A 25,382-nucleotide genomic window follows, 5' to 3' on the forward strand; every position below is an offset into this window, starting at 1 on the left:
ATTTAAATGATCTGAACCTCCGCTAAGTAACGCCTGAATCTCCTATCGAAAAAACTATTTTACCAAAGACAAGTACTCAAGTTGTTTATAGACGATCATCTATGTCAGTTGACGATTATAAATTGAAATTAATTCCTAATGGTCATACAATGATAGCTTACCTGAAAATCGGGAGTCTCAGGAATCAAAGCACCATCACGTAGCCATTGTATAGTGGGCTTTGTTTTGCCAGTAATGAGTGTTTTGAACTGGGCTGGTTGTCCTTCATTCACGAAGACGTCCTTCAGCTGAGTCAGGGTTGGCAGACTATCAGCCTGATCTGGCTGAGTCACCTTCAGCTTCGCAGCCACGGTTACGCGGCCTCCTGAATTGAACGCCACGCACTTGTAATCTCCTTCGTCTTCAGGGAAAGCTTCTGATATGCGTAGAGAATATTCGTCCGTCGCCCTCGACATTTGGAAGTACTTCGAAGGCTTAATGAGCTTATCACCCTTGTACCATTGTATAGTAGGTGTTGGTTTTCCGATGATCTTGCAACTGAATTCAATAGCTTGTCCTTCAGCTACTACTTTGTCCTTCAACGGTTCAATGACTTCCGGAGGAGCGTTTGCGGTCTTCGTTTGAGGTTTAGGCTTCTCTTTAGTGGCCGGGGCGTTGACAAAGCATTCAGCATCGCATCTTGCCTCGCCAGCGCTGTTGATGGCTACACATTCATATTTACCAGAGTCCTGTGTATACGCTTCAAGAATAAGAAGAGTGTATGTTCCGTCTTCTTCCAGAATCTTGTTCCTGATGTCAGGCTGGACTTTCTTACCGTTCTTCAGCCAGTAGACATCTATTGGTTTTGTTCCGGTAACCTTGGTATCAAATCTAACCAATTGACCAGCAGTCACGTTAACGTTTTGGGCTGTCAACGTGAAGCTAGGAGGAGTAACTCCACCTCTTCCCTGTCTTCTGCGTTCCTCAACCACCAAATTGGCACTGCACTTGGCTGTGCCGCCACGGTTTTCAGCAACAGCCGCAAACACAGCCGAATCCTCAATGAATACTCGTCGGATGATAAGAACAGATTTAGTGCTGAAAGTGTGAATTTGGAAATCAGCCGAATTCTTGATCGGGTAATTCTCCCTGTACCACTTGATTGTTGGCAATGGATCACCATCAAACTCGACCTCGAATCTAGCTTGTTCTTGCTCAAATACTCTGCACGGTTGCATTTTCTTCGTAAATACAGGTGGCGTGCTAGGTTTTACAGGCCCCTCTACGACCCTTTCATGAGTTTGGGCCTTATGCTCAACCTCTGTGGTCTCAGTGGAAGTGATTTTACGAGTAATTTCTGTGTCACCCACCACTTCTTTCTGGACTTGCTTTTGTTTCGCAACATGTACTTCCTTGCCATGAACAGTAGATTCAGACGGGTCCGGAATCCTGGGTTTCTGGACAACCTTCTTCTGCGATACTTGCTTTTGTTCAATGACTTGTTCAGATTGTTCCCTGTAAATCAAAAACATTTTAGTATTTATATAGATAACTACAATATAATTATTCTAAAGTAAAAAGTGTCTGCCTAAAGAATTAAACAAAGAATTTAAGAGTGTGCATAAAAACACTTACAAAGTATCTTCATATTTCTGTGCCATTCCTTTAGCAACAGAGCTGCTCACAACTTTCTCTCCGGGAATTGCGTATTGGTGAGTCGATTCTCTGAGTCTGCTTTCCTTCACCACTTGTTCATTCTCTAATTCCTGAAGTTTATTGTAATACTCTTCTCCCTTCTTCTTTTTCACAGATTGCTGCCATTCTGTCTCGGGTTCTTTGACAACCTTAGGTTTCAGCTCGGGCCTGTGGTCGATTGTGCCCTGGCGTTGCTGAGTTTGCCTTTCTTCGAAGGTTTTCTCTAATTCAGTGTCAGTGCGTTGATACTGTGTAGTCTCATCATACCAAGCTGCGCAGGATCAATAAAATAAATTAGTATAATTTTTGAATATGGGATAACAAATTGTACCTCAAGACATACCTCTGATAGATTCCGATGGTAAGCCGGTAGAAGCAGGTGGTTTAGCTGCATTTTCTTTTTTTGGACAGATAGGGAGGGCATAGGGAAGCCAAGGGGTTTTATTTGTGCTTAAGCGGTCTGTTGGTGTGTGCGTGAGTGGATGTGTGTTAAAGCGGCTGAGTTTACATAAGCTACAGTATATTTTACTCGAAACATTTGGAGTAGTAATTAAAAAGAACGTAAGCAGAATATTTCATGTGATTTTTCTATGTATGTAATTGTGCTATACTCACGTCGTGGAGCATTTTTCAGAACGCCTCTGTAGTCGTCGTGCCTTGGGATAACCTTTAGCTCAGTCGATGCTACCGCTTCACCTGCCGAGCTTCTGGCGATCACTTCGATCTTTCCAGTATCGTATTGACGGGTCTTCGGAATATCGAAGTGGTACATGCCGTCGTAAGTCAGCTTGTATCTGGATCCCTATAAAAAGCCAATCAATTAGTCTATTTATCTTTTACTAAACCTAATCTAATAAATAAATAAACCGTATATGTAACTTACGTTTACCACGGTGTTGCCATTGATGAGCCACATGACTCTTGGTTTAGGGTGTCCAGTGACGCGGCAGCAGTATCGGGCCCATTCGCCTTCTTCCACCGTTACAGGTTCCGGACGACTCACAAACACAGGCGGGGAACGAGCCTTTGCCTCTTCGACGGCTTGTTCCGGAACCCTGAACAAATTTTAGGTCAAGTTAGCAAACAAGAGTGCACACTTTTTAATACGCCGTTTTTAACCAAAATCAGTGCTTGTACAATACTTACATTTGCCACGATGCTTCCATCTCCCTGATCTTCTCGATACTCTTCATGTGCTTTGGCAGCTGAGAGTCGTATACTATGCCGGGCTTGCCAGCAGTCTTGATTATTGCTCGGGTCTCGTCCATGCCGTAAAGGTTAGTGGCGCGGCAGACATATTCACCGCTGTCCTCAGGGTACACCCAGCCAAAGTTCATCGCAACGTAACCGAAGTCGTAGATAGGTGTGAATCGGTTTTCTGCAAAGATATGTATGATGTGGATTAAGTAAAATGGGTTGGGAGGTTACTAATGTAATACAATATTATGAATTATGGGTACAAGTTACTCACTGTGCAGTAACGGTTTTCCATTGAAGAACCATTCAACCTTCATATTAGGATCCCCTACAGGTGCTAACTGACATTCAAATTTAGTGGTCTCCATCTCAACCAAAGTTGTCTGGCTTTGAATCTGGGTTACGAATCGCGGAGGCTGCTTCTTGTCAACATCATACAAATCGTCTTCAGTCAGGAATATCTCAGACGTGTACTTCTTGATTGTTGCCTCCATTTGAGTTAGTGCTTCAGACTTTTTCATACCACGAGGTACTTGGTTTTGCAGAATGATGTCAGGCAATTCTGTAATTAAAGTTATGTCATTAACAATAATTCAAGTGCATCATCATTTGATAAAAAAATGAATTTTATCAACTTACGTTTGCATGAAACAGTGCCCGTTGTAAAGTCTTCGCCAAAATCATTAACAGCACGACATTTGTACTCTCCTGAATCTTCAGAGTAAACATAGAGGATGTCAAGGGATACAAATCCCATGTCGTATACTGTGCGATATCTGTGTCCGCTAGGCAATAATTTACCATTGCGGTACCATTCGATGCGAAGCTTAGGGTCTTCCTTGGGCTCAACGCGACATTCAAAGCGAACGCCTTCGGATTCCTCCACGGTGTGTGATTGAATCTGTGTAATAAACCGCGGAGGAGTGGAAACGACGGGCTCATCTTTAGGAGCATCGCTCACGCGGCCTCTCTCTAGCTCTTTGATCTTCTCACCGCTCATTCCTTGCGGCAACTGAGACTCTAGGACAATGTCACGTTTAGCGCTGCATGTTATTCTGGCTGTGGTGGTAGCTGAGCCCCATCTGTTGGTAGCGCGGCAAGTATATTCACCGGCGTCACGCGCGTAGATGTAATCGATGTCTAAAGCGATAAAGCCAAAGTCATTGAGCATGTGCACACGAGAACCGGTCGCAAACGGTCTACCATTCTGGAACCAGTCAATCCTCATGGTCGGGTCACTGACGGGCTCAACACGGCAATCAAAGTGGATCGGTCCGCCTTCAGGAACATCGATATTATCCTTAATTTCCACAATAAACCTCGGTGGATTTGGTTTCTCTTCTTCGCTCATGATTTCATCTCGTTTGTGCAAAGTTTCTTCCAGTTTCTGAATGCTTTCTGTTCCTGATTTGAAGTGAGATGGCAATTGAGGTTCAAGAATGATACCTTGCCTGCCCTTTACTTGCAGTTTGCAGGAGACCGTGGCTTCACCGTGACGATTTGTTGCCTTGCAAGTGTACAAACCTGCATCCCTTTGGTAGACGCCACCAATTTCCAAAATAACGAAACCAAAATCGTTAATGGTCTTCACTCTAGATCCCGTCAATAGTGGCTTGCCATTGTGGAACCATTCAACTCGCATGCTTGAATCGTTAACTGGCACCAAGCGACATTCGAAATGAGCTGATGAATTTTCAGACAAAATAAGATCAGAAGGCGTAGTAATGAATTCAGGTGGGCTACCACTCTCCACTTCAGGTGTCATAGAATCTACGGTGCCAGTGTAGCCTTCAAGCGCTGCGATTTTGTCAATAGTACCCTCCATGCCTTTAGGCAATTGAGATTCTAAGATAATATTGCGTTTGCCTTGCACTTTCATTGTAGCGGTGGTAACAGCTTCTCCATAGTTGTTGTACGCTCTGCATAAGTATTCGCCAGAGTCTTCTGGATAAGTAGGTGAAATTTCAAGAATAACAAATCCAAAATCACAGAAGGTCCTAAACCTCGATCCGGCCTTGAGTGACTTGCCATTCCAGTACCATTCCACCTGATAAAAGAGATATTTGCATTTAAGAAATGTATTTAGTGGTACAGATATAAATATTAATTAGTTTGTATTGTATCTTTAATATGAATACTTACTTTAAGGTTAGGATCATCCGTAGGTGTAAGACGAGCTTCGAAGTGAGCATTTTCACCTTCCCTCAGGCTGTCAATGTTAGACAAAGGAACCGTAAAGACTGGAGCTTTTCCTCTTTCCTCTTGAACATTGGTATCTTTCCTGCGTATCATCGAATCTTCCAATGTTTGTAACTTTTCTAAGCCACCTTCCATGCCCTGTGAAGAAAAGTTTAGTTGATAAGTAAATCAGCTTATTTAAAAAAATCAACATTAATATTCGTCAGCTATTAATTTTAATTACTTACCCGCGGGAGTTGCGAGTCCAAGATCAAATTCTCCTTTGATGTGCACTTGAGTGTAGCCTTGGTAGAATCGCGGCCCAGTTTATTAGTTGCAATGCACTCGTACACACCAGAGTTTTCTTCGTAGCAATATAATATATCCAATATAACGATGCCAAAGTCATGGAATGTTCTGTACCTGTGACCATGAGGTAATTTCTTGCCGTTGTAAAACCACTCAACCTTCAGGTCAGGATCATCCACAGGCACCAATCTCGCTTCAAAGTGAGCGCTCTGTCCTTCAACTAATTTAGTTACGTCTTGAATCTGTGTAAGGAACTTCGGTGGCTCAGCGGATGGAGTGGAGGGTGTTTGTTGTTGCCCACCATGTAGACTTTCTAGCTCCCTGATTTTCGCAAGCGAATCGGGCTGTAAACTCTCCAGATAAACTCCACTCTTACCATAACAGGAAATTGTAGCTTTAGTGAAATCTTCACCGTACTTATTATACGCACGGCAAACGTATTCACCAGAGTCATGGTTCTGAGTATACGCTATGTCCATCACTACGAAACCAAAGTCCGAAACTGTTTTAATCCTCGTGGAGTGGCGTAGGTGAACACCATTGTGGTACCATTCAATCTTCATGTCTGGGTCGTCGACTGGAACCACGGTGCATTCAAAGTGAGCTGATTGGCCGTCTTTAAGGCCTTCCACATTTTGGATGTGCGTGGTAAATCGCGGTTTTTGTCCCTTGCTCTTGTCTACACATTCCAGTTTAACACTGATTTCCGCCTGTCCCCACTTGTTGGTAGCGCGGCATGAATATACTCCAGAGTCGGTTGTCTTTGTACCGAGAATTTCTAAAACAACCATACCAAATGCATAAACTGTTCGGATGCGGTGACTAGCTTCAATTGTTTTGCCGTTATAGAACCATTCGATAACCATGCTCTGATCACCGGTTGGAATCAACGAAGCTTCATAATGAGCGATTTGTCCTTCGCTAATATCAAGTATATCTTGGAATACAGTAGTAAATTCAGGTGCTCTTCCAGTGTCATCATCTGGCTTTTGGCCAGGTCCCCTTCGAAGTGAATCCTCGAGGTTTTGAATCTTTTCAAGGCCTTCCGTGCCCTTGGGATGCTGAGTGCCTTCAATCAGATTGTCCTTGCTGGTACAATAAACAGTAGATGAAGTAAACGCTTCACCCTTCTTGTTGTAAGCCTTGCATGTATAAATTCCACTGTCTCTTTCATATACACTAGTCAAGTCTAGTGTTACAAAGCCAAAGTCACTCGTAAGTTTGAATCTTGAGCCCTGTTCAAGTACTTTACCATTGAAGTACCATTCAATTTTCAGGTTAGGATCGTTCTTTGGCTCAACTTGACCTTCGAGGTGAAGCGATTGACCTTCTACTAATTGATGTTCAGCAGCAATAGGCACGATCCATTCTGGTTTCGGATAATCAGCATCAGGTACAGAGCCTCTTCTGCCCTTTGAAAGCCTAGCTTCTTCTGCTTGTTCTACAGCTTCCAAACCAGACTTTCCTTGAGGATGTTGAGTGTCAAAGTAAATGTGTTTATCTCCAGTACACCTCAAGGAACCAGATGTGGTGGCCGATCCCTTGCTGTTAGTGGCCTTGCAGGTGTAGATACCTGAATCTTCTTCGTACGTATGCGTAACATCTAATGAAACATAGCTGAAGTCATGAGTAGACTTGTATCTTGTGCCAGAAGGAAGAGGTTTGTTATTGAAGAACCACTCAATTTTCAAGGTAGGGTCTCTCGATGGCTCGACGTTGCATTCGAAGTGAATGTTGTCACCTTCTTTGCAAATAATGTTGTTCAAGTGCGAAATGAACACAGGAATTTCGTAAATTGGCTCAGGAGATTCAGGTTTAGTTGCTTTAGGTTGTTCCAAGGCACCAATCCTGTCTAAAGACTCAGGATGCAAAGATTCTCCTAGTAACCAGTGACGGTCCTCAATCTTAACAGAAGCAGTTGAAACAGCTTCTCCCATCAGGTTTGTTGCTTTGCAGGTGTAAATACCTGAGTCATCGATCCTTATTCCGTTGATCGAGAGTGTTACTAAGCCGAAGTCGAAAGTGCTCTTCAGTCTTGATCCGGTAGTTAAGGATATGCCATTCTTGAACCATTCAATCCTTAGGTTAGGATCGGTGCGCGGTTCTACCTGCGCCTCGAGGTACACGTGTTGACCTTCAACAAGTTTGTCATAGCTCTTCAGGTGTGTGGTGAAGATTGGCGCTTGTTGTACTCCTGAGTCGATAAACATTTCCGGGACCTTGTTCATCGCCGCTTCTTTAAGTTGGATTTGCTCCCAGGATTCCGGTCGCATCGCTTGATCTACAATAGTAGACTTGGTCTTCACTTTGAGCGATGTTGACGATACTGTGCTACCTGCACGGTTGATAGCTTTGCACATGTAGAGGCCAGCGTCCTGAGCGACTACTGAATTTATGTCTAAGGTAACAAAACCGAAATCGTGCGTTGTGCGGAATCTTGATCCTGTGAATGAAATAAAAACTGTTTTAGTCTTAAAATTTATAAAGATCATAATTAAGTCTCTTTTTATAAAAAATATAATTACCCATTTTAAGCTCAACTCCGTTGATGTACCATTCGAAACGAAGGCTTGGATCACCGACTGGTACGACACGCGCCTCGTAATGGGCATGCTGTCCTTCCCACAACTCGGATGGACCAGTGAGGACTTGCGTAAAGATTGGCTTTTCGAACTCCCTGTCAGGCTCATCTGCCCTCCTCGGAGACGCTTCTTCGAGGCGCTGAATCTTCTTCATACCTTCGGGATGTTGAGTTTCCATCTGAATGGCTGCCTTAGCTGTTCAAATAAAAAAATCATTAGTTAACATCTTTTGACCTGGTGTTTGTAATGCGATTTTAATTTTATTATAAAACATAAATTATAATAACTCACTTTTGATTTTCATCGCAGCCGTTGTTACTGCCTCTCCTAACAAGTTTGAGGCTCTGCACATGTAAACACCCTCGTCTTCATCTCGCACGTGCGTGATGGTCATCGACACGTACCCAAAGTCATGGGTCTTAGTAATTCTGGAGCTATCTTCAATGAGCTTCTCGTTTCTGAACCATTCGACTTTAAGAGTTGGATCTCCAACCGGGATGAGCCTACAGTCAAAGTGCGCTGTTTGTCCCTCTTGTATGTTGTCAATGTTTTGAAGTGGCTGAGTGAAGACGGGTCTTTGCCTTGTAACTGGTTCTGGCACTTCAGGCCGCTTGAACGGCTCCACAGATTCTAGTTCCCGAATCTTCTCAAGACCCTCGGGACGTTGTGATTCCAATATAATACTACCTTTTGCGGTTACAGTCATGGATATGGCGGACGTGCAATGTCCGAGAGCATTGATTGCTTTCACTGAGTATTCACCCGCATCTTCTGGCACACAGTGCTGGATATCCAAAGACACGTAACCAAAATCAAAAGTGATATGGAACCGCGAGGCAGATTGCAGGGCTTTGCCGTTGTGATAGAATTCAATACGTAAGTTGGGGTCATGGACCGGTTCAACTTGGCATTCAAAGTGAGCGGTCTGGCCCTCGTATACGTGTGTTGTTCCTCTGAGCTCTGTGACGAACCTAGGAGCACTAATTTTGGGTTCTTCAATTTCCATCCTAGTGTGGTGACCTTGCGCCTCCAGCTGTCTAATTTTTTCTAAGCCATTAGGATGCTGAGTGTCCAAAATGACACTTCTGTGCCCTAAAATAAAAATCAAATAACTTTGAAATAAAGATATTCAACATGAAATAATACTTATACAAGTGGTGATTATAACAGTTTAAGAAGTAACCCCAAGCATAAATAATCATATAGTGAATAATACAAAACTACATGTGTAACCATTATATAACTACAATAAATAATAAGCATAAATATCCATACCTGCAACCTTCATTGTGCAAGTGTTAACTGCTTCACCTAGCTTGTTGGTGGCTTTGCACATATAAGTGCCAGTGTCTTCAGAATAAGTATAGAGAATATCTAAAGCGACATAGCCAAAATCATGAGTTGTTCTGAATCTATGACCGGCGCGAATTTTGTTACCGTTAAAGAACCACTCGATTTTCAAATCGGGGTCATTGATAGGCTCAACTCTGCACTCGTAGTGAGCGCGGTCTCCTTCCTTTAGATTTTCAAGACTAGTTAGTGCAGTAAGGAATACCGGCCGTTGGCCAGGTTTATCCTCTTCAACTGCCTTAGGTCTTTCGAACCTTTCAAGTTCCTGTATTTTTTTCAACCTTTGCTCATCCAAGGTATCAAGGTAAAGCCCAGCTTTAGCTAGAAAGAAGAGATTTTAGTGAGCAGAGTTCAGAATGAAGCTTGAAAAAAGAAGATTTTTTACAACAAAAGGTTATTTCAATCTTACCATCAACTTTTACGGAGCTCGTAGTAACTGCTTCACCGACGGCATTTGTAGCCTTGCACATGTAAGTGCCCGTGTCTTCGGAGTAAGCATAGAGAACATCTAGTGCCACATAACCGAAGTCATACGTAGTTTTGAATCTGTGGCCTTGCGCAACCGGTCTTCCGTTGCAGTACCATTCTACACGCATAGTAGGATCGTTGACTGGCGTAAGAGTAGCCTCCAGATGGACAGGATGACCCTCAGCCACATGAATGTTCTTCAATGGTTTTCCGAATTGAGGCTTCTCAGCCACAAAGCTCTCATCGCGGACTATACGCCTGTTCCTACTATCGTCTTCAAGATATTGAATCTTTTCTAGCGCACTCTCATGCTGTGTGTCTCTGATGATCGATTCCTTGGCTACAAATTCATAAAATTAATTAAAAAACAAGTAAATGCGGATTGACGGTTATGGTTATGATAGAAGGAAGTTAAAAGTAATACTTACATTGAACGTTCAATTTGATAGACGAAGTAGCTTGACCCAAGTTGTTGATGACTTTGCAAGTGTACTCGCCCGAGTCTTCACCATATACTTGAAGAATGTCAAGAGCTGCGAAACCGAAGTCGTAAGCGGTCCGGTACCTATGTCCGCTCTGTAGTACTTTCCCGTTGAAGTACCACTCGACGCGCATGTTGGGATCTGGATATGGTTCAATTCTGCATTCGTAATGAGCGCTTTGACTCTCAACTAACTTTGATGGTCCATTTAGCTGAGTTACGAATCTAGGAGCCTGGTTGATAGCAATATCAACATCTTCTCTGCGCTGGTGACGAGATGAATCTTCCAGCTGCTGAATTTTCTCAAGAGCACTCTCGTGCTGTGACTCAAGTTGAAGTGATGCTTTAGCTGAAAAACACATAGAGTAAATAAGAGTTTGCTCATCTGTCTAATACCTAACAATTCAATTAAATATAAAAAAGAATCCCTATTTCCGTTGGTTACCCCATAGCTTAAGATAAACTTTGCCGATTTTATCCATCTTTAATTTTATTTTATGTTACATACTTTGTAGAAAGTTATTGAAAAAAAAAGAATGTTGTGCAGAAAATTAGAAATTATAAGAAAACTGACGTCTATATAAACTTATCTAATGTAACCTTAGTGCGTTAAATTGTAACCACCAGGATAAAAGAAATCAAATTTAGCACGGATTCTTTTTTTGGTGCAACGTTAGTGAAATTCGCGATGTAATTTTTGAGAATTCCCACGAGTTTTTGCGAAATCTCGGAATTCCAATGTAATTACTAGGCCCTAATGGTTTAGGTTTAGTAGATAACAAAATCAACATTAAATAACTACACTTACATTGCACGAACAATGTTGATGAGGTGACAGCTTCTCCTTGCTCGTTGATAGCACGACACGTGTAAGTGCCTGAATCCTCAGGGTTAACATACTTCATGTTGAGAGCGACGTATCCAAAGTCGTGCATTGTGGTCAGTCGGTTAGCTGGAAGAAAATTTTATTTAACAATGAAATTTCATTGAAAAACTTAACTGAAAAACATATAAGGTTTTTTTTCTTGTACTCACAAGCTTCTATTGGCACTCCATTGCGCAGCCATTCTACCCGTAGTTTTGGATCTCCGACAGGAATGAGACGGGCTTCAAAGTGAACAGCCTGATTTTCTGCTACTTTAATGTCCTTCATGGGCATTGTGAAAACAGGTGCCTGGGTTATAAATTCATCCTGAGCACTGTGTCTCTGATATCTGGAGGTATCTTCCAATTGGTTCAGCCTGTTGAGAGCACCCTCATGTTGAGACTCTAAATAGATGGATTTCTTGGAGTGCACGATCGCAATACCAGAGGTAACGGCTTCTCCTAACGCGTTGATGGCTCTGCAAGTATAAGTTCCAGAGTCCTCAGGCAAACATGACATGATATCGAGGGCAACAAAGCCGAAGTTGTTGGTCTCAGTGAATCTCGAACCGCTCTTGAGCGGTCTGTTGTTATGATACCATTCAACCTTCATTGTTGGGTCGGACACTGGAATTAGCCTGCACTCAAAGTGAGCACGTTGACCTTCCTTGATCTCAACATTCTTTAGGGATGTTGTGAATATCGGCGCTTGAGTAGTAATCTCATCCATCATATCAGTCCTGTGATATCTGGTCCTGTCTTCTAGGTGCTGAATTTGCTCTAATCCAGCTTCGTTCTGAGTGCCTCTAACTATGTCTGCCGTTCCTCTACAAGATAGCCTGCAGCTGACCTCGTCAGTGCCAACATGATTAACAGCTCTGCAAGTATATATTCCAGAGTCTTCAGCTATCAAATCAATGATATCTAGCGCAACGTATCCAAAGTCATGGATAGGTCTGAATCTATGGCCTATGGTCACTGGCTGACCATTCTTAAACCACTCTACTTTCAGGTTCGGGTCCGTTACTGGTTCTAATTTACACTCAAAGTGTACGTGATGACCTTCTACTACATTTTCAATTGATTTGGGCTTTGTCACGAATTGTGGCCTGATATTGATCGTTTCATCGACTACTTCGGACTTCTTGTAGCGGGAAGCATCTTCAAGGTATTGAATTTTTTCGAGGCCTGATGGATGTTGAGATTCAAAATACAGGTCTTTCTTTGCGATGACGCGTAGCGCACATGAAGTTACGGCTTCACCAAGTTGGTTCGTGGCTTGGCAAGTGTAAACGCCAGAATCCTCTGGGTACACACTCAAGAGATCAAGTGCTACATAATCAAATTCATAGGCTGGTCTAAACCTGTGGCCAGTCTTTATTGGTCTGCCGTTGCAGAACCAATCAACCCTCATGGTAGGGTCGCCAACTGGCTGCAATCGGCATTCTAAATGTACGTTCGTACCTTCGACTGTCTCAACGTTGTGCAACGCCCTTGAGAATTGAGGTGCCTGCATCACAGTAATGTCTTCCTGTACTTGTCTGTTTCTGCGCGCAGCATCTTCAAGCATCTGAATTTGCTCAACAGCTTGTTCATTTTGAGTATCGGTGACGATGTCTGACCTTTCAATGACACGCACCATTGCTGATGTATGCGCAGAACCCAAGTGATTTACAGCCCGCGCCGTGTATTCTCCTGAATCAATGGATGTGGCATGAATAATGTCCAGTGCCACAAAACCAAAATCATAATACGTTCTAAATCTAGAGCCAACTGTTACGGCTCTGCCATTGTGGAACCATTCTACTCTCATGGTTGGGTCGCCCATGGGTTCTAGTCTGCATTCAAGATGAATGTTCTTGCCCTCGGATACAGGTTTTGGATCCGAGAGTGGCTGTACAAAGACGGGCTTTGATTTCGAAATCTCTTCAATTTGATACATTGGCTCTACAAATTTGGACTCTTCAAGATGACGAGTCTTCTCGTAAAGGCCTCGGTGAATGCTGGATGTATCAATGCTTGATCGTGCTGTAATAAAAAAAGTCATATTCTATATTTTTGTCATTTTACGTCCTTAACCAATATTCATATTATAAAGATTTTAAAGACAACTGCGATTTACATTGTTGCCTCGTTTAATATTTTTTATAGTTTTTTAATTATTGCAATACTTTATATTATTTGTTTTATTTTCTAATACTTACTTTCTACAACCATGGAAGTGCTTAACTGAGCTTCTCCGGCAGCATTACGTGCTACAACTGTGTATGTGCCAGAATCTTCAGCACGAACACTGGCGATATCTAAGGCGACATATCCGAAATCATGGTAAGTCTGGGTGCGGTTAGCTTGTTTGATTTGCTTTCCATTGAAATACCATTCTACTGTCATTGTCAAATCACTCTGCGGTTCTACTCTAGCTTCAAAGTGAGCGCTTTGACCTTCTACAATCTTGTTGGTACCCTTTAGTGGCCCAAGGAAGCGGGGCTTCTGTGTCACCCTTACTTCCTCCTCAGATCGCTTCATGTATCTGCTTGTGTCTTCAAGGTGTTGGATCTTTTCTAGACCACCTGGATGCTGCGATTCCGCAATGATATCTTTCTTGGTCACAATTGTTAAGTGAGCATTAGTAGTTGCCTGTCCAAGAGCATTGTAAGCTCGGCAAGTGTAATGACCTGCGTCATGTACGGTCACTGACTTGATCGTCAATGCTACATATCCAAAGTTAAAGAATGTAGTTATTCTGGAACTAGCTTCTACAGGACGTCCATCTTTCAACCACTCTACCTTTAAGGTAGAGTCACCCACTGGCTCCAGGCGAGCCTCGAAATGAGCAAATCCACCTTCTTTAACATTGATTTGATCTTTGATTGGAGTTTTGAATTCTGGTCTCTGAGTACTTTCAGGTACTTCCTGATAATATTTAACATGCTGCTGCTGCTGATATGCTTCTAATTGTTCAGTTTTTTCTATGTATCGTCTTTGTTCTGGTATGCCGAGATCTGCCGTCACTGTGCTCCTTGCCGCGACTCTGATGGAAGCAGTACTGATGGCCTCTCCGAGCTTATTAACAGCCCTCACTGTGTACGAACCTGCATCTTCAGCCCGTAGGTGCAAGATGTTAAGGGAGACGTAACCGAAGTTGAAGATTGACGTGATTCGCGAGCTGGCTGTGATCGCTCGGCCATCTTTGTACCACTCCACTCTCATATGTGGATCGCTAACAGGAGTAAGTTGAGCCTCAAAATGAGCATTTCTGCCTTCTTGGAGTTCACCAAGTTCTTGTAAAGGTCTAATGAATTGAGGTCTCTGTGAAATGTTTTCTTCGATAGACTCTTGGTGTTGGTATCTTGAGTAATCCTCTAGTTGCTGAATGTACTGCAAACTTTCTGGATGCTGACTAGTTCTCTCAATAGTTGCTCTTGGTGTTACCTGCAACATTGCTTTGGTCTCAGCAACACCAGTTGCACTGACAGCTCGGCATGTGTATTCTCCACTATCTTGAATGTTTAAACTGAGCATATCCAACGAAATGTAACCAAATCTGAATATGGACGTAAATCTTGAACCTAAAACAAAAAGACATAATAGCTAAGTTAACATTTTTAACTTAAAAAGAAGCTTTTAGTTTTAGGGCAGATCTCTACAATGCGGACCCATTATTTGGTAAACATTGGACAACTATCTGAAAGTTTCGAATTAACTGACAAATTAAAAGAAATGCAAATACGTACTTGCTTCAATACTTTGTCCATTTCTCAACCATTCTATCTTCATCGTTGGGTCGCCGACCGGTTCTATCCTCGTTTCAAAGTGAATTTTGCCACCTTCCATCTGCGATACACTCTTCAGTGGCACTATAAACTGTGGTGGAGGATAAACACGGTCTTCCTCGCCCGGAGGAACGTAAGGTCGTGCTCTTTCCACGTGCCTTAAGTAAATAATCTCTGGTCCAGGAGCAGGCCTGGAAAAATAAAAAAGTTCATTATATACCTATGTGTTTTTGGTGCATTACGTGTTAATTTGGTAGTTAGTACTTACTCTGGCTCGATTATTCTTGTTGGCCGGGGTAAGTGCAGACGCTTTTGCTCGGGCGGAGGCTCCTTGGGTACTTCTACGTAGAGCCTTGCCCGAGTGGCGGTGGAACCTGCGACGTTCTGGGCGGTGCACTGATACCATGCCGCATCCGACGCCTTGGCTCGCGGGATGTCCAGTGTCGAGGCCCCACCATCGGTATTGATTCGTAATTCTGGATTGGGTATAATCGGAACGCCGTCCTTCTGCCATGTGACCCGCGGTGTAGGTGTGCCGAGAGCCCGTGCATTCAGCACCACAGGCTCGCCTTCGCGCACACTCAAAGTGCTGAAGCGCTCGACGAACTTGGGAGCTACCACTTGCTCCTTCTCAATGACGTTCAGTCGGCACTGGAACGATATCTCGCCAGTCTTGTTGCGGGCGACACACGTCACTACACCACTGTCACTACGATCGACGTTTGTAATCATAAGCGCATGATTACCTGACTCGTTTACTAAAATCTTATGATTATAATCGTCTCGGATTTGTCTGTCGTTAATGAACCACGTGACTTCTGGGTAAGGTCTGCCTGTGACGCGGCAATCGAATCGCGTCAATTTTCCTTCTGTAACATCGCGATCTTGGCAGACCTTTACAAATTGCGGAGCGAGAGCTTTTTCACTTATTTCTACTCTTTCTTCAGTCTCTGCTTGCTGAGTATCCATTATGTACTGGGACCTTTGATCTTGCACATAAGTTTCCTGAGGTGACTCTACAGCGAGATAAGCTGACGTGACAATGCATCCGTTGGCATTTTCAGCCAACAATGTGTAGTGGCCCGAATCAGACTTTTGTGTGTTCCTAACTCTAAGTGTCGTTTGGTTCTGTGTCGTTACGATTTCGTGCTTGTTCGAGTTGACTAACCTCTGCCCGTTCTTAAACCACGTAACTCGTGGCCTGGGATTGCCTGACAGCTGTACATGGAACTGCGCGTCGGCGCCCTCCTGAAGTTTCGAGTTTCTAGGCTTCTGCGCTATCTTTGGCGGAGCAACAGCACCTAGAGATCTATCGACTTCAGTGCTGATTTGGGTGTCAGTTTCTCCCACATACCTCCTCGTGATAGTCTCACGGAAAGATACTTCTCGTAGGAGTCTGTACTCGAAGGTATCAACTTTGAAATCTTCGGCAGAGGAATGGTCGGTGCCGTTGGTGTAAGCGACCTTCTGAGTCTGTCGGGACTGTTCGGATGAGTATCCCTGTGTGCCGTAGGATTTGTGTTCGACGCTTTCGCTGACGTGCCGGTAGCTCTGCTGCTGGGAAGCCTGTTGCGCGGGTACGGCCACGCCCTCAGGCTGGATGTAGACGGAGCAAATGGCTTCTCCGTACTGGTTGCGAGCCGTGCAAGTGTACTCTCCTTCATCGCCAGGTCCTATCTGCTTGATGAGCAGCGATACGTCACCAGTCTGTTCGTTGTAGCTCATACTATACTTATTACATTCTACCAGTGGTGCTTTCTTTCTCGTCCATGAAACGACGGGCGTAGGGTTGCCTCTGAGTTTCCCTTCGAATTTCGCGTTACCGCCTTGCGCAAACCTCGCATTTTTGAAGATTTGCTCGAATATCGGCGGTGAGGGCTCGCCGGGCCTACCAGCTGTGATGGCCAACCGGTCCCCACCAGAGCTCTCCACTGAAACAAGAGAACAAACTCTCTTTTACTCATTATGCTATGGACTAATTTTAGATTTTTATATAAAAAATTGAGTATTCGCAAAAGCAATGAAATCGCAGAGCAAGTGCTTGTGATCGATACATATCTATGTTAGGAATGACTTCGCAAATTATAGCAAGCAAATTACAGCAATTATCATATTCATGACCAAGTTTACGCATTACGAGCATTTTTTTCTGATTGTAGACAAGGCATTTCTACGTTGCAAGCTATCATCAACTTGTTTCTTCTAACGATTACAAATTACAATTTTCAAGCTAACTGATGAGTAGGTAACGCTATCCTGTCGGGATATATCACTTTCTACTTAAACAATCTTGTAACTAATATTCGTACTTTCGAATTCATGACATTCTTGGATAAATCCACCAATTTGATTGCTGAATCTTTGCGAATTTGCTAAGGGGACATCTATAAATTGCGACACATATTGAGAGGAGCAATACGTTTAAACATGCACATAAAAATCCAGTGAATAATGAATTTGTATTTATAATGCTATCTCAATTAGCTCCAGTAAACTTCAGTAAGATAGCTAAAAAAGCAAGATAAATAGGAACTATACCGACAAAATACGTTGGGAAAACATGATTCACTTTATCTGTACAGTATTGTGGCGCGATGGAACGAAATACTTCAAGAAATGCTAATCATTTGTGACACTAATTTCTATATGGATGACTTTATAATCAATTCAATTTCATATTGGTAGCAGACTAAAACATTTTATAAAGAGTAAAACTTAACGTGTCTTTCCTAGACAGAATTCGGGATCGGCAAACTTTGAGGGTGCGGACTGTGCACTTTATTTTACCTACAATCTGCTTAAATGGCCTCATAACTTAGTTCACCAATGTTCCGTTGCAAGTAGATATTGCCCACATTGCGTTGCTTTCTAGGTATTAAGACTAATGTGGCGAGAGTCACTTTATGTGATCGTATTTCGTTTTTATTGCACCGGCCTAGTGCTTGAGACAAATGCAATTTTAACGACTGCATTTATACAGATGAGTGCACAAATGCTTTGTACAAAATGCTTGATATGATATCTTGAGAGTCAGTTGGTTATTCACTAAGTTTTAATCTCGTTTGCATGGCATGCCAATTAAATATGCGTAATATTTAAATTTGGACGTTTCTAAGAAGGATAACTTCAAATCATTAAATTTCAAACTCCTTGCTTAAGTTAAAAGTGCTGCGAGTCGCTTCGAGTACGGCTGATTTTTAAAGACCTTAAAAGAAAGAACGGCATTTTATACGGATGGTATTTAGGTACGGCTGATTTAAAGACCTTAAAAGAAAGAACGGCATTTTTATCTTTGGTTTCAAACTTCGATCAAAAAATATTTTTGTTTCGAGTTTATCTTTTTTAATTATATTCAAAGTAACGTGGGTAAGCGTTAAAAATACAATAACTGCTTAGTTCATAAATTCATATTAAGCAGTCATGAAAATAAGCTATACAGGGTGTGATTGGTCCAGAATTTCTTTCAAAAATTAATGCTGTGAAAATGGGTCATTCGTAAGGTTTCATGCTGGCCGCCGCCGAGTGCGCGTGAGTCACTGCCCGCGCGATCGCGCTCGGCTATTTTCGTGCGCCTCGTATCTTGTTACGATGGCCATTTTGGTGGACCCACTCGCGTTACCAAGTTCAAGAAAAAAAAAGCTTCTTCAGCTCGCCTATGTTCTTTCGTTTAGGTACATATTTATTCTGATTTTCTAAAATTATTATGATATAAGTAGCTATGAAAAATTTCACAGCCATCGGTTCAATTATGCGTGAAAGTGGAATAAACTAATTGACTAACTTCCGTACCTATTTATTATAAAGGACGAAAGGATGTTATTTTTTATATATCACATGTTTTATTCTACAACATTTTATGCATTATATCGTCACTACTTTGAAAAAAGCTCGTATCTAAAATCAATATGTCAACGAAATTGAACCTTGACATAATATTCATAAAGTTCACTATGAAAAATTATCTATTTTTAGGTACGAGTTTTTTTAAAGTAGTGACGATATGGCATATGGCATTTTTTATGTTTTTGCTGTCGTTTTTCTAACCATAACCGACTTTTGCTACAACGGGTTACGTTAACGGCTGTATCAATGAAATTACTGGTATTATTGTGCTTGTAGTATTTTTTGTACACTCCGAACTGGACTTTAGACCGGTTCCCTACCAAGCATTCTGAAAGGCTCTTAGAACATTCAAAATACAACCCTATTTCATCGAAGAATAAGCTGCGTTTTAAACTTCTTAGAAATGAACATAATACTTTGCAGAACTGAAATTTTCCGAAGTATTCTGCGACGCTGGAGTTCAAATGTCTCAAGATTATTTAAAAAGGGGAAAAAAAGTTACTCGCTTCATATTTCTTGATATTAAAATGGACTTTTGTAGGATCAAAGGTACTTTTCTGTAAACATAAATTTATAGGTACACGTCAAATGACAGCGTAGTAGTAGAATGTAGGGTATCGCTTTTTAAATAATTATATAATATATGATATTTATAATTGCAATGCAAGGACTTACAAGTCAGCAAAAAGTAGAGCTAGTGAAGAACGGCTTGCATTAAAAGTTTTATATAAGTTTATATTATACTTATTAAGTGATAATTATAATAAAATTGTTGTGTAAAGTATGGTTGAAATGTTGTTTTTTTGGCACAATATTTTTTTGTCGCTATTTTTACTATGTAAAAATATAGTAAATATAATAATCCCCAATTATTAAAATATATATATATATATATATATATATATATATATATATATATATAAGACATTATTCATACAGTAATAGCAGTCGTATAATAAAGTAAATCCATACAAATATTATAAATGCGAAAGTGTGTGTGTTGTGTGTTTGTATGTTTGTCCGTCTTTCACGCCGAAACGCGAGCGACGGATCGACGTGGCAAAGCAAAAGCTAGTAGCCTCATACCTACTAAAGGCTTTTGAATTTTTTTTCAACATGCTCAACGAAACCTACTAAGTAACATTTCAAAGTTTAGTTGGGGTATAAAAACTGAACGATCGCTTTGGCTGGGAACCAAATCGCCATTGAGAAGAATAATTTAATTTGAAAGTTACGATTTGGCACGCTCTTCGAAATAGAACGTATGTTTGTTAGGAATTATTAATAACAAAGCGAATTTGGAACAGGCTCTCGTTAGTTATTTGATGTAATTAAAATTAGATTTAGTTATGGGTTTAGCAGCTGTTTGAGGATTTAGTTTGTTCATCGTAAATGATTTATGATTTTCCGGGTGCATATTGAAAATGCATTGTTGAATGGCTCAGGCCTGAAATGTCTGTTTTCCTAAAATGTACAATTCTCAAAACGTCTGCCTTTTCACAATGTTAGCACTTCTATTTTGTCAACTTTCTCAAAATGTCTGCTATTTAAAATGTGTACAATCTCAGGAAGTCGTCTATTCATAATGTTTACATTCCTATAATATTAGCATTACCATAATTTCTGCTTTCCCGTTATGTTCACTTTTTTAAATAGGCTATAGTCTTGTTATGTTTGTTTTCCCATAATGTCGGCTTTATTTTCAAATCAATGTTCTAAATGTAAAGGTTTAAGTTTATTGTTTGCATACTTACTCTTTGATAACATAAATATCTATAACTAATATAAAATTACTGGCCAATTATTGGAGACATTTTGGGAATAAGACTTTTCTGAAAAGCGAACATTATACAAAAACTGTCATTCTTGGAGACAGGCAATTTTAAATAGCTGACATTTTGAGAAGCTGACATTATGCAAAAGACGTGTTGACATTTTGAAAAGCAGACATTTTGCGAAAAATACATTTTAGGAAAACGGATATTTCAGGTCTGAGCCTGTTGAATTTGATCGAAGAAAATTTAAAATAAAATTAAATAACTTACACATATTTGAGTGTAACCTATGAAACGTTTGCAAAATTATGATTCCTTTTGGCAACTATTCTAAAATTGAATTCGAGTGATTTTGAATAAGTTAATGTTAATTTTTCACCGTACAAAAAGCGGCTACAAAAAAATACATTCGATCCTTATTACAATATTATTTTTGACAATGTTAGGACCAATAAAATTCCTAACATTTTGGTGTCAAAAGTGACTGGCAACTTTTTTAAAAACATGGTAACACTTATTTAATTTTGTTGTAACAGCAGGGCAACTACGAAACTCGAAGTTGTGTCGTGCGCTCCCTCTGACACTTATACTGTTTAATACGAGAGCGAGAGGGACTGCACGACTCAAACTTCGAGTTTCGAGTTTCGTAGTAGACCTCATGTATAAATTTCAGCTGTCTATCTATTACGGTTCTCAAGATTCTGCCCAGTGACAGACAGACAGCCAGACGGACGGGCAGAGTAGTAGCCCTGCAGGTTGAAGTGTCGGGCGGAACCGCTAGCGCACCATTTACTTTGTCATTTATCGCTGTTTGTCTCTATCGCACTGGTTTATGTAGAAAGAGACGCCAGGAGTTGCAACTGGCCTAAACCACAAACAGTTACTGTCACTACGTACCTAATGACCGCTTATTTTGAACTAGCTTTTGCTCGCGACTTCGCTCGCGCAGAATTAGTATTAGGTAGTTTAAATTTTTTTGATCCCACAGGAACAATACATTATTTTGGGATAAAAAGTAACCTTTGTGTTAATCCAGGGTATATATTACCTGTATGCCAAATAGTCGTTTTTGCGTGAAAGAGTAACAAACATCCAAACAAACATCCATGCATACAAACTTTCGCGTTTATAATAGGTACTTATTAGTAAGATTGACGCTTCTAGTTGTGTTAAAATCGAAGTCATGTCGTTTATTCTGCAAGTAGGCCGTGAGGGGCTCTATTACAAGTCACTTTTTTAAACTACTAAAATTACAGGAATAGGGATGACGACCGGGTTAAAAATATATCATTCTATTTAGTCCGACAGTTAGATTATGGAAAAACAAGTTTTTTTTTGTTTATCAAATTATTAATAATCGACGAAGGTATAGATCATAAAACTTCCGGAGTGGGGGTTTGTGACTTCACTATTAGGTAAAAATCGTACCATATAGTGACTTCGCTCGAAACTTCTAAGCACAGTATCCTCGTCATTTTTCAAAACAAAAAATACGTGTTCAATATTTTTTTAACTAACTAAATGACGGGCTAAACAGTTTTTTAGTCGTCTAGCCTATTTACGAGTAGGGGTCTCTTAATTAAGAAACTAAAACTAAACATATTAACTATCTCTAATTTCAGCGGAAGTGTATAAATAATGCTTCCATCGTCAATAAAAAATATAGGAGATGTATAAAGTCGGTAAAAAGTAGGTACAAATTATATAACATATTCAATTTCGAGTTGTCTTGATTCTAATTTTAATTTAAAGGTAGAAAGGTATCACTGTTCACTATACGAGTAGCACAGGTATTCACTTTTTAAACAAGCGAGTGACATTTAACGAAATATTTCAGAATAATTATAGGTAGTAAAGGTATTTGCAAGAACACTTTGTTTGCGCGACCCTGCGGGTTTACATGACCACAGAATCAACCTTTTATTTCATTCAAAGTCAAAATATCTTTCAACTTGGTGATAAAAAGCAAAACTTGACAAAAAAACACCAATTCGAAAAAACCTGGCCCTTTACTACGAACTGCAAATTTCGAACTGCGTGTCTTGCCGTCCCGCTGAGCGGTACGATATGAGCTTCAATTTTCGAATTACGTAGTAGCCCCTCTGTGTTAAAAAAAAAACCGGCGAAAAACTCCACGAGACTTTTCGGTCAAATACTATCACAGAAATATTAATTCCTTGCTTTGATTTGAGAATATTATCTGTGCAAAAATTTATGATGAGGTCGGCTTACTGTAAGAATGAACATACTTAAAAAAAAAAATACGGACTTGTTACGTAATAGTATGCACATTGCCAGTTTTATGTTCTGTTAATCGGCTCGATACTAAATAAAATTTGAATATAGTGAAAATTTAAACGGTTAGATCTTAACTAAGCAGAACGCATAGTAATTATGTATTTTCATATCTCTTATTTTACGCCGTTACAGTTAGCAAGTGCGAAATTTTAGCGCAGTACAATGATAAATGAGAAGATACAAACGGGGTTGCCAGTAAAATCGTGTAATAAATAATAAATACTTTATAGCGGTTATAAAAATAAAATAAAAGATAAATTTAAAGAAAGCATAGCGTACAAAAAAAAAAGTTACAATGCTCTTACAATACTCGTCTAGCCCAAAAAGGTTCTGCTTACGTACATTCATACGTATAGCCATTTTTTACGTATGACTATGTACTTATTATATCGGTATTGGTACAGTTAGGGTAGAACATAAGAACATCCTTTACAACTAAGACCTTTTGTATCGCTATCTCTAAACATAATTTTGTATTACATTGATTGATTTGTCACATTGTCTTGTAAAATTGTGGTATTTGTTGTTTTGAATTCTACATATGTATTATATTGAACTTTAGATGCTACCTTAGACATCAACTATGCTGCTCAAAATTTGATGATGAAATACTCAAAAAATTGCACGTTCTTGCGTCATCTATGTTTTAAATATATCTGTTGTAATAGCAAAGTTCCATCGACACAAAATTCTATAGGTACGTTCTAATATTTTTTTATTTATCTGCGGTTTTAATGTCGACAACCCTAAGTTTCGACGTACGCGCATGGTCGGAGCGCTTGACCTAGTCGCACCATATGGTCACCCTGTGCCATATAAATTTATGAATCACGCTATACCTGTGCTCGGTCACGACTACTCTGCAATGTAAAGGCAAGATAAAAAGCTAATCGCCAGTGGGGGAAATTTTCTAAGCGACTTCAATGATTTCTCTTTTTCTTTGCATAATTATGAGACACATAATGATGTAAAGAAATTGTAATACTTTTTATTTCATCATCGATGTTCACTAGTTCATACGGAAATGGTCTATTCTATCTATACTGTTATACTTATTTTGTAAGGCTTAGGGGCTGTTTCACCATCCATTGATTAGTGTTAACTGACGGTTAAATGTGATGCCGTCTCCGTCTATTCGACCAAACAAATAGAGACGGTGGTGATCTCTTACCACTTGCTCGTTTGCCATCCAGTTGAATAAAAAAAATAAAAAATAAAAAAAATTAACCGTCAGTTAACACTAATCAATGGATGGTGAAACAGCCCCTTAATATTTAGTACTACCTACTAAAACGAGTAAGAAAACACAGTAGACTACAATAAAATTGACACAGAGGAAGTTGTGTGCAACAGCTAGTATGTAACGATTACTTTTAACTGCCTTACCATTAATTCGTACCATCCATTGATTAAATTTATCCGTCAAATAAAATTAATCAATGGATCTCCAATTTTTTCTTGCAAAATTTCTGACAATTTTATTCGCACGGAAGGATTCTCCTTGCATTGTATTTCTACGTTTGAAAAACTAGCTGCATTGCCTAACGTGCGGAAGCTCGTCACCTCATTCACTATTTCTTTCTGCTCTCATCTCACTGTGTAACAGAGAGAACTGGTGGAAACGATTGTGATTCCAACTGCGTTTGACGATACGAGTAAAGCTGCGTTACCACCAGCAAGGATGTGTTACGAAATGTGTTATTCATGAATCAGTAGTAACGCATAGGATAAGTCAATTAAGTGTTTCTTGGTTCATGAAAAACACATTCCTCGCAACACAAACTCGCACATCTCTGGCACAAACACAGCCTAAGGCCTTGATCTCATACGAATGTCCAGTAAAGCACTCGAGATGGTGGCAAGTCGGTTATCGCTTATAAGTATCTACCGTTCTTTGCAACGGTAACACAACATGAATATCCCACTGAACTTCTGAAATTGTAATGAATGAGTAGACCTCCCTAAAAGCATTTTATCGTAAAAACGAGATAAAACGTTATTTTGAAAATTTGTGAGGCATAAATCAAATTTTTTAAGGTATTCAACCTGGCGTGAACAGTCTAAACTTAGCAAAAAACTTTTCCATCAAAAATGCTGGTACCGCTTTGTTGTAATGGTAAAAGGAAGTATTCAATTTTAAAACGGTAGTGCATTCCGCATATCATAATTTAAGAACAGTTTAAAAGTTTTACTGTTGCGTTAGACTTAACCTTTGATTAAACAACCACAGTACGCGGTTTATTTCATCGATCAACTCCAATGTTTATTTCAATTGATTCTGAGTTCAAATAGCTGATGAACCATGCAAAGCCGATACAGATATTATACAGGATGATTGATTAGGTTATATAGATAATTTTTTAAGCAAACTTGCCTTAGTCCATCAGTTCAACGTTTTCATTTTCGATATCATAATGAATTTTTGATTGCTTGGTGGAATTTAATTTATAAATTTATCATTCATATTTATATCGTTCATATTCTCATAATAAATTCACAATCACAATTAACTGCTAGGGTGTTATAATGTTGTAATTATGTGATTTAAAGATTTGAAAAAGGGTAAATTTTTTCAGAGTAAACTTTGAAG

At 40.2% G+C, this 25,382-nt stretch overlaps 1 protein-coding gene across 1 annotated transcript in view; it reads right to left on the reverse strand.

The window, feature by feature from the left end:
• Window positions 1–25,382, reverse strand: part of sls (sallimus) — a 124,632-nt gene that overhangs the window by 74,328 nt on the left and 24,922 nt on the right. Inside the window, exons 2-20 of the mRNA XM_074099591.1 lie at window positions 15,145–16,807; window positions 14,838–15,067; window positions 13,308–14,672; window positions 11,275–13,131; window positions 11,048–11,191; window positions 10,187–10,588; window positions 9,700–10,098; window positions 9,216–9,611; window positions 8,232–9,032; window positions 7,884–8,135; window positions 5,298–7,801; window positions 5,014–5,208; window positions 3,511–4,918; window positions 3,146–3,433; window positions 2,821–3,052; window positions 2,558–2,729; window positions 2,290–2,476; window positions 1,615–1,945; window positions 162–1,494 (exon numbers count right to left, since the gene is read on the reverse strand). Coding sequence (XP_073955692.1) covers window positions 162–1,494; window positions 1,615–1,945; window positions 2,290–2,476; window positions 2,558–2,729; window positions 2,821–3,052; window positions 3,146–3,433; window positions 3,511–4,918; window positions 5,014–5,208; window positions 5,298–7,801; window positions 7,884–8,135; window positions 8,232–9,032; window positions 9,216–9,611; window positions 9,700–10,098; window positions 10,187–10,588; window positions 11,048–11,191; window positions 11,275–13,131; window positions 13,308–14,672; window positions 14,838–15,067; window positions 15,145–16,807 — 14,159 coding nt within the window. The remainder of the gene's footprint in view (window positions 1–161; window positions 1,495–1,614; window positions 1,946–2,289; window positions 2,477–2,557; window positions 2,730–2,820; window positions 3,053–3,145; window positions 3,434–3,510; window positions 4,919–5,013; window positions 5,209–5,297; window positions 7,802–7,883; window positions 8,136–8,231; window positions 9,033–9,215; window positions 9,612–9,699; window positions 10,099–10,186; window positions 10,589–11,047; window positions 11,192–11,274; window positions 13,132–13,307; window positions 14,673–14,837; window positions 15,068–15,144; window positions 16,808–25,382) is intronic.

This window comes from Choristoneura fumiferana, chromosome Z (assembly GCF_025370935.1).
Source record: "Choristoneura fumiferana chromosome Z, NRCan_CFum_1, whole genome shotgun sequence".
Classification (NCBI taxonomy): domain Eukaryota; kingdom Metazoa; phylum Arthropoda; class Insecta; order Lepidoptera; family Tortricidae; genus Choristoneura; species Choristoneura fumiferana.